Source organism: Trachinotus anak, unplaced genomic scaffold (genome assembly GCF_046630095.1).
Source record: "Trachinotus anak isolate AG129_WGS33_773 ecotype Australia unplaced genomic scaffold, CSIRO_AGI_Tana_v1 ptg000019l, whole genome shotgun sequence".
NCBI lineage: Eukaryota > Metazoa > Chordata > Actinopteri > Carangiformes > Carangidae > Trachinotus > Trachinotus anak.
In genome coordinates, this window is record NW_027273870.1 from 14,181,949 (window position 1) to 14,191,679 (window position 9,731).

At 41.1% G+C, this 9,731-nt stretch overlaps 1 protein-coding gene across 4 annotated transcripts; it reads right to left on the reverse strand.

Annotated features, from left to right (window-relative positions):
• Nucleotides 1-718: 718 nt before the first annotated feature.
• Nucleotides 719-9,192, reverse strand: asb5b (ankyrin repeat and SOCS box containing 5b). Of its 4 annotated transcripts, none has more exons than XM_071505467.1 (8): nucleotides 8,875-9,191; nucleotides 5,219-5,378; nucleotides 4,295-4,374; nucleotides 3,567-3,674; nucleotides 3,324-3,477; nucleotides 2,522-2,656; nucleotides 1,630-1,821; nucleotides 719-1,539 (listed from the first exon to the last, which is right to left on the reverse strand). In XM_071505467.1, exons 2-8 carry the CDS (start codon nucleotides 5,268-5,270, stop codon nucleotides 1,412-1,414), a joined length of 849 nt encoding a protein of 282 aa, XP_071361568.1. In that variant the 5' UTR covers nucleotides 5,271-5,378; nucleotides 8,875-9,191; the 3' UTR covers nucleotides 719-1,411. The 4 variants fall into 4 exon arrangements, with proteins under 4 accessions (XP_071361568.1, XP_071361567.1, XP_071361565.1 ...); XM_071505466.1 differs by lacking the exon at nucleotides 8,875-9,191 and adding an exon at nucleotides 5,527-8,320; XM_071505464.1 differs by lacking the exon at nucleotides 5,219-5,378 and having other exon boundaries at nucleotides 8,875-9,192.
• Between the last annotated feature and the right edge of the window lie 539 nt (nucleotides 9,193-9,731).

Genomic DNA, 9,731 nt, shown 5'->3' on the forward strand with positions numbered 1-9,731 from the left:
AATGACACTGAGTTCACACTGGAAATGAAAGAGCTTGCTTTTAGCTAGTTAGGTGAACCTTAAGACAAGGCTTAAATTAGAAACTAGTTAACAGTTAGCTAAACTGTAACTTGTGTCCAAAATTTGAAACTAGTTAACATTGGTTAGCTAAACTGTAATTTAAGGCTAAAGTTAGAAACTAGTGTTAACATTAACAGTCATCCATAGATACCTGACTCATTCTAATTCAGAAACTCTGAAGGTAAGAAAGTAAAGTGTGTTAGCTACTGGTTCTACCAATGCATGGGAGCAGAGCCTCAAAGTAGTAATATATCATGTTATCCTGTATGCATGCAAAACATATCAAGAGTTTATAAAATGTGATGCTCTGTTACAGATTGAGCCACCCAACAATGTGTACATGTAAAACTGAGATTATTAGCCCGTTAATGGATTGGTCGACTCATGGAAAATTAAATGGAAACTATTTTGACAGTCATGGTTCCAGTTTGTCAAACCTTTAGATTCTACTGCTCTTTTTAATTACTTTATTTTTAATAATTAAAGCAGCAGAAAGCATTGTGTTAGTGTCATTTTAGGCACTTCTCATTATTTTATGAATTTTAACAAACCAAACCATTAACTGATCACTCAAGTTGCAAAATACTGCTTGCACATTCATGTTGGACTAATAATAATCTAATGATGTAATATATAAAAGTACACCAGTCACATCGGCCATTTTTCCTCACTGAGTACTTTTACTTTAATTACTTTTAGTACATTTTATACATTACACTTACATTATTTACTTAAGTAACATTTTCAATGCATGACTTTAACATATAATGGAATATTTTTAGTAGTTTTATTAGTACTTTTACTTAAAGATCTGAATACTTCCTCCACCAGAGAAGAAACCCTTAACATAAATTACCTTTTAACAATGTGGATACAGTACGCACACTGTGTCATGGCAGACTAAACAGCCCACTGGCTCCATTTACTGGTTCAGCAAACTAGAATGAAGCCTTTCCTCCATGTTCACTGCAGTGGACTGCCGGAGAGGTCAATAAGGTTATGTCACAGATCATTTATTAGTATTTACATATAAATATAGACACTCGAAGACCAGCACTTGCCAGTGGAAAATAAATTCACAGTATTCATAAAATGAACATGTGCAGCCAAAGTAAGTTGGACATTAAACACACAGGAAGATCATGATAATTATGGCAACACAAAGGCAATGTATGATGTACCAGAGCAGAGTGTGCAGCAGAGTAAATCTTCACTGTATTTTAATGTAGACAGTAATGATGTTTTACATAGTATAAAGCATGGTGGTGATATGTTATGAAATGTGGTTAATTAGGGGATTGGCACATCCAAATTTGGGGAAATCTTTTCGCTCATGCTGCATGCATGCCCTCTACGTGTGCTCCAAATAGTGAGTGAGCAAGGAGGGTAGAGGAAGGTGGGCGAGCTGCTTCAGTCTGGAACGACCAATCAGATTCCTGATCTGGAGACGGCACAGCTGGCAAAGACTCCTCGGAGAAACTGGAGAGAGACAGAGTGTTTTCCTTTTGAATTTCAAGTGGTTCTAAGCATCAGCATTAAGAATCACCTAAGTACAGGGCGTTGCAGTACCTTCAAATGCCAGTAGCAGCTGCTGTGTTTTCCCACCAGGGGGTGCTAGCTCTACAGGTCGCTGATTGTTACTGTCTCTGAGGTTGACATCAGCACCGTAGTCCAGTAACACTGACACCTGATCAGCACTGTCCTGTGTGACAGCTGCATGCAGAGGACTGTCCCCTCCTCTGCCTACATTAACACTGGCCCCTAGAAAAGAGGAGAGGGCAGGAGGAGGAGAGGAAAACTGTAGTAAGTGATATGAAACATAAACGTAGTTACTGTGTAGATAAAATAATTCAACACCTGTGCAGTGAAACATACAATAAAACATTACATCTTTACAGAGGAACAGCCCAGAGTAATGATTCCAGTGGGGTCAGGATCTACCAAGGGATCCCACGATAATCCTGGGAGGGCACAAAATCATTACAGAAAAAAATAAATGTTTCTCTTGCACAAACTGAGAATTTTTTGTTGAATACTGGATACCGTCACCTCTTCAGGCGTCATTTTAAGGGGTCACAAGCCAAAAATGTAAATTGCCAAAATAACAACAGGCATACATAGTCCTTGATGGTTTGTAGTGGTCAGGAAAACTGCCAGAATAACAAGTAATGTATATGTTTGTACAACATTTTGACTAAATTTAAAATTGCACTAAGCAACACCCTCTATTTTAACACTGAATCAAAAGATTCCTTTTAATGTAAAAGTGTTATTAGCGCTGCAGACGAAGAGTCTCAGAACCTTTGAAGCATTAACTTGCAAAGGTTTGAGCGCACTGATTAAAGCTGTTCTCTTTCTGGACCAATGGGGGCTCGTACACAACAGTGGGCACCTGCTCCTTGTCCAGGAGGGGACACAGGCGTGCTGCAAATGAGAATGGCAGAAAGGTAACGAGACAAACCTCTGTGCAGCAGGATCTTTGTGCAGGCTGTTTGTTGGTGTAGACAGCTCATGTACAGAGGGGAGCCCAGGTGGGGCACTTCATAGTCTGGATCTGCTCCATGAGACAGCAGGGACTCTACACACTGGCTGCTACCTACACACACAAACACACAATAATGAAACATTCACAAACTTTTAATGATGAAGTTATGTGTTTGAATTGAACTGTAGGGAACAGCTTACACTCCCACTGCAGTCTCTTTGTATTGTATTGTACTGTAGTTAATCTATCAAAGTTGTAGCAGCCTCTGGCTGATCTGTTTTACTGTAAAAATGCCACCATGCAGAAGTGAGACAAGTCATTCAGCCAAATTGCAAAAAAATCTGGTGACATGGTGTTTGAGATATTGTGACTCCTGAGCAAACCAAGGGCAAGGGCATAGCTGTAAGCACTCACAGCAAGTTTCATGACAGCTGATTAAACACTGGCTGAGATATGACCAAGCACCAACCTCCAGGTCTGAAACATGAAGCCAACAGTGTCAGTGTTGTTTGCTTTTATTACCAGTGCACAATTAATCTTGGTATAGGCTGGGCCATGAAGGATCCACCTGTTGGAGCCTTCGTTGCCCAGGAAAAGAAGGATGCATTTGAAGGAGCCTTTGAAATAGGACAGTCTAGTCACACCACTGTGACTCAATCACTCTTCAAATGCAGCCTCTGAACAATGAGGCCCCTGAACTGAGACACAGGTCAACCAACTAAACATGAGCCCTGGACACTGAGTCACATACAGTAAGGTTCCTGTTCTGTGTACTCACCTCTCTTGCAGGCTTCATGCAGAGCTGAGGGGAAGTGTGTGTGTGGCGTGTATGTGTGTGCTCCGTTCTGCAGCAGTAGATCCAAACAGCCGACACTCCCAGAGGCGCAACAGTTGTACAGAGGAGTGACACCATCGATGGTAGCAGCATTCACCTAGTTACACATATTAATGTGAGCACCACACACACACGTTTCAGGGTGGACACAGCAAACATAACAGTGGTGATAAGAAGAACACTTACATTAGCCCCAGCATTTATTAATGCTCTGACGCAGGCTACATGTCCCGACAGGCAGGCTTCATGAAGAGGGGTCACATGATCGATGGTGACAATGTTTGCGTGATATCCCTAAAAAATAAAAGCACACTGCATTCTGACTGTATTTGTGAAGGAGCACACTTTCTGTTTGACTTGTTTCAGTCAGTCTTTCTGATCTGAATGGAGAGGCTGGAGTATCAGGACATTTCCCAGATTTCCAGCTTTCTGTCTTGTCTGCTGCTGGGAAAAACATCACACTGATGTCTTCGGGTCCCCTTCCCCATTTAATAAATCTACTGAGACAGATGTAAGTTGTTATTATTAGTTATTAGAGTTCAGAAGCTTCAGATTGTGTTTCATGAAGTGGTTCATGGTGGATGTTGAGGCCTGCTTTGGATCACTGTGGAGGCAGACCACAGTAGGGTGGATTCACAAAGAGTTAACTGGGAACATCCAGTTGGAAAAACCGTTGAACTACTGTATTCCTACGCAGATCAGCTGTTTGACTCAGAGCTAAGAGAAGCTGTGGTTGTGCGTAGGAATATGGTAGAGCAATGGTTGAAAAAATGTAGTTCCAAAGTAATGGGCTGTTTGGTGGAAAGATGAAGCAGTGCTTCAGTAAGAACACTTTTCTCAATCATTAGCTACAACTACAACACGTGTGTGTGTGTGTGTGTTTGCGTGTGTGTGTGTGTATTTAAGGCTGTTACCTGGGCCAGGAGAGTACGTAGGGCAAGCAGTCGACCCTGAGAAGCTGCTTCATGGAGGGGGGAGCGATCTGCCCAGGACCCTGAACACGCATGCACAAGCACACACACACACACACACACACACACACACACACACAAACAAGACAAGAAAATTCAATGTTCAGTTACAAGTAAAGCAAAAATATTTCACTTAACTGACATACTAAGTTGTTTATAATACTCATTTATTTCTTGTGCTACTGAATTTTACTGCATTGGCAAGATTTGCAAATTCATGACTTTGGCAACTCAGTGTAGGCATCGCAAAAGACGAGTATGAAAATGATACTGCACTGATTTTCACAAAACTGTAATTTTACTACAAACTCACACAGTCTACAGGGGCTTTAAATATTACTTTGGAGCTATTTCACTGTCTGTCTCATGCATCCCATGGTGACGGACAACAGCAACAAAAAACTATTGGTGGAGCTTTAAACAGCAGTTATGAACTGCCAGAAGGGCGATGGGTACTGACTATGAAGTTGGGGGCATCAGGCTGAACTGTTAAAGTTACCGGCTAGCTGTCATGATGATCTTCTTGTAAACATGAGACATACAGCGATCCTGTTACAAAGTCATCCAACAGGAATGTGCACAGGACACAGACATAACTCTTTTTAACCAAGATTCTTCTCCCATCAGAAACTTAAAGATACAAACAGACACTAAAGTCATATAAACTGTAAATATAGTTTTAATAATAAAAAAAAAATCTAATAATGAATATAATTGTTGGTTGTGGCCTCACTCATGTAACAAGACTTCAGCATTTGCTCCCTGAAGTTATTTTTAGTGCTGGTGAGTTTCTTTCTCAACAGCTGCGGCAGAAGTTACTTCTCTCAGTATAGACCACATCAACACACAGTCTTATCTGCTACATACCCATGTCTCCGTCTCCCCATGGCACATCCAGCCACTGGTAGATGTAGGACATCCTGAATGAGGATGGAGTGGGGGAACCTCCACACCTTTTTCTTGTCGTTATGTCAGATTGAAGATCGCCTTACAGCCGACACTGATCACTGAAAACACTCTGCAAATACTACAAGAAACTACTAATTAGCTTGCTAGCTCGCTGAATAACTAGCTGGATAACTGACTGGCTGCTGCTGTCACAGGGAGCACTGCTTCTCACAGTGTTCAGGTAAAACCTAACAAACTAATGTGACCTGCTTGACCAGCTAACTCACCAGGTTACTAACCGATTCAACCACTGAGTCTACCGAGACTTTAGCTACCAGGAACAACGTCTTCCTACTCTCATCTAATCTGCTGAGAGAGGACAGAGTTGCAGACTTGCAGAGGCTGGCAGGCATATTTAGACGGTCTGTGAGGTCATTTATGTCCCTGGTCTCCTTTGGGTGGTACATGCAAGCAGCCATTTTGGAAAGGTCATGAACAACAATAAGACAGGGGACCATAAAGAGCATTTACTCCTCCCTCTTTACATCACACTTCTATCTTTCACCATAACATTTCCTTTACTCACCCTCTCTGTTCATTATTGTATTTTAATATTTATTGTAATATTTTATTAAAAATGGTTTTCACACATAATAACTGGTCTGAAGCTCATCTACTCTGATTTCCTGATTGAGACAACTGGATCGGGCCTTGTGCCCCGTCCACCGCCTGCTTGCTCCAGGTCTCAAGTGAAAGAGCAGAAAGATTTATTCGATCTGAAGAGAAACAAGAGCGTACTAAAGAGAGTATCAAGATGGTTAGAGAAGGAAACATCAGAGAGACTCAGACACATGTGGAGCTTCATGTTGTTTGTTAGCTTGTAACTGGCAGTGGCTGACACAGTATTCGTGGTTGTGCTAATGCTAACTCTGCTTCTCTGTACTGACAAGGTTTCAGGTGTATTAAGCCCGGCCCCCCATTCCCACAAGTTGACAGGATTGGTTCTTTAAGTTATGAATCTGTTTTTATGAGACTGTCACTGGTTCACTGCAGATCAAGGTGGAAATACTCAGTCATGGTGTTGACTGATTATTTCCCTCATCATATATTTTTATTTATTTTATTTATCATATAAAAACATCAAATGGATAACAAGGCGAAACACCTGATCTTCATTGGAGAGGTCTTTAACTTCAGGTATCCTTATCAAAAAGGTTTCTGGATATTACACAATTACTGTAAAAAATGAATATTGGTCAATAACTTGTTATCAGGCCATAAACTAAAAAATGCCCACTAACAAATGACTGAGTCTGACATGTATGTACTGTACCCATCAGAGAGCTACAGGGTTTAGATGATGACTTTAGTCAGCACCTATCAAAACTCTCAAACCCGCTAAACAACCATGTTACACCGCTTGAATTTGTGGCACTGTCCAACAACACCCCCAGAATTCCTCATGTCCTCCAAGGTGAAAGTCAGCACAGTTATTAGAGTTTAAAATAAAGAGACAACAGGAAAAGAGGGGGAGAGTGACATGCATCGCAGGTTCCCAGCTGGACTTGAACCAGGGATGCCCTGAATCCTCAGACCACAGGGTCTTCATGTCAGATTATGTCAGATCTAACTGCAACGCTGCTCATTAATTAAATTTCACTATCCACTGATACATATCAGAGGTGATCTCCACTACTGTGTCCTCATCTGATGTCACTTGAGTCAGCATTGGCTGTGTCTGAAAATAAAAACATTGGATTGTGGGTAATATAAATGCCAGGTTGTGACACAAGAAGAAAATGTCTGACAACATTACAGTGAAGTGCCCCTCTAGAGAGACAGCTACACCAGTATAAAAAATAAAACCTCTGACAGATAAATAAACAGTGTCTCACAGTGTTGTCATATTAACCCTGACTACTGTGCAGCCTGTGTGTGCCTTGCTAAAACGTGAATATAAAGCAGTACAGGGCTAAACTGCACCATTGCCGCTACTCTCTTACTTTTCTCAGTCCCAGTGAACTCCTCTGACTCTGCCCCCCAGCAGACACACACAAACACACACAGCACTTCTCTGCTGTTCATGAATAATTTGAGCGTGGTCACACACGTGAGCTGTAACCCTCCAAGCCATGATGGAGTCCAGAACACAGGCCGACAGTAACATACAGTTCTGTCACCGTTATCCACCTCTGATGTGATGGACATGAAGCTTCCTGATCAGCTGCTTATTTATTGTACAAGTGAAGTGTCTCAGTCCCACTGTGATATGTCATCAAATTCAAATCCTGTCTTCTATTACTTTTATTAATGATATATGCCAATGATATATGATATATTAATGATATATGCCGTCCATCCATCATCTATACTGCTTATAGGGTCACAGGGGGGCTGGAGCTAATTCTAGCCGTGCCGCCTTAATGATATATTGTTACTATTATTATAGTTTTATTAGTAGTAGTTGTAGTATTACCACCATCACCACCATTGGATGTGAAAACAAAGTTGTTCTAGACCTGAATTTACATTTCAATTCATTTCAACATGGTCCTGGGGGAAATGTGAGACCCCACTGTTTCAGACACCTTCAGCTCATTAGTTTGGAAAATTAAATATATTTGGACACAGCCCCCACTCTTAACTGACCGTCCTGTATACAGCTTGTTTGTATACAGCTCTCTGCAGGACCTAATTAAACCTGCATTTGTTGATGCTGACACTCTACTGGGTCAACAGATAGTGCAGACTTCACAGACTCAAGGAGTTACAAGCAGAGCTGTCATCATGTTGATGAGTTCAGCAGCTGGTGCAGGAACAGTGACATGATTATTAATAAGAGTAGGACACGCGTATTAGCGGTAAGTAACACCCACATCCAATGCACTCTCAGACCTGATATCCCATGTGCAATGCGTGAAATTTCCATATATGAAATATATGTGCACCATCCACCAGACATCCATTTCTACTCCATTTCTATTAGAAATTGTAACCATTTCATATATTGACATATATGTCTACCCCACATAAATATGTATATTTATGTATGTATGATTATATTGTAGACATATATATATATATATATATATATATATATAAATATTGCCATCCCAGAGCCTGTCAATATATGTTGACATAATATATTTAAATACAAAAGATATGTTTAAAATCAATAAGAAAAACATATATGAACTTCTTTTGTTGTATGTTGTTCTAATAAACTTGCATTTATAAACTAAACATATATCATCACATCATTATATATCATATCGTGATATCATATAAAAATATAGTTTTAATCTGTATACACATTTTACTATGGGTATTTTTACTTATATCTGACATATATGGCAACATCACTCTTGATATAGAGACATGTCATACATTACATTTTCATCATATAGTAGATATGGTTTATAACTGCTTTACTGAGAGTTCAGACTTTATTTCTTTCTTCAGTCTGGTATTGAAATGGACAGAATCAGGCATGAAATGTCAAACAACAGGCGAAAGAGAGTTAATCTATTTACAAACGTGTCTGCTTCAATATTTCCCAGCTTTGACAGATCACTATGTTTTCCCAGCGGCAGAAACAACCTGAGCTTCTAACCTCAGCACAGCAGTGCACCGACCTTGGCTGGTCAGAATGCCCCAGCAGGCCTTCTTCCTCTCCGGGCATTGGTCGGGTCGCGGTCCGGACTCTGCGCCTCTTTTCCGGGACACCTTCGCAGCACCGGCCGGAACCTCTGGCATATTCCCACGGCTCGTCCTCACGGGCTCATACAACACTGACTGCCACAGTGGAGAGCGAGGCAGGCTGTGGACAGGAGAGCGACCGGAGTGACGTCATTGGCTGAACGGCTTTGTTGTTGTTGTGTTCAGCGCACACGATCGCCTCACATGCGCGCCCACGTGTCTACGAGCGAGGCTATTTTTGTCCTTGAGGGGCGGCCTGCACACGGCACTCAGCTCCGTGTGTGTGTGTGTGTGTGTGTGTGTCCGCTTAATCTGGCCACAGGCGCTGTGGCTGTGGTAGAGTGAAAGCATCTGATAGCTGTGTCTGACAGACATTAACCTTTAACTCGTTGTGTTCCGCAGAGGATCAATTCTGACTTCTACAGCGTAGACCACCAAACACACATTTGCACATGTTTAATTAATAACAAATGAAATTAGTAACTATATCAAGAATGGAAATAGGCTGATTAGTTGCAGACCTCCTACTGGAAAATACTGGTTTTCTGTGTGACATTTGCATTTAGAAATACATACACATGAGTACAACACATGTTAAAATAATTAAATTCATATAAAGTGAACCATTCAGGGCTTTTGGGGCCCCTGAAGGTCTCTGGCCCCGAGGCAGCTTTGCATGACTGGTGATCCAGCTTTGCTCTACAGTTAAGTGTAAAGGTCTGTTATGTAATCATTTTAAGTTAAGACAGAATAACAGACGCATATAATAGACAGTGTTACAAAGATAAACAAG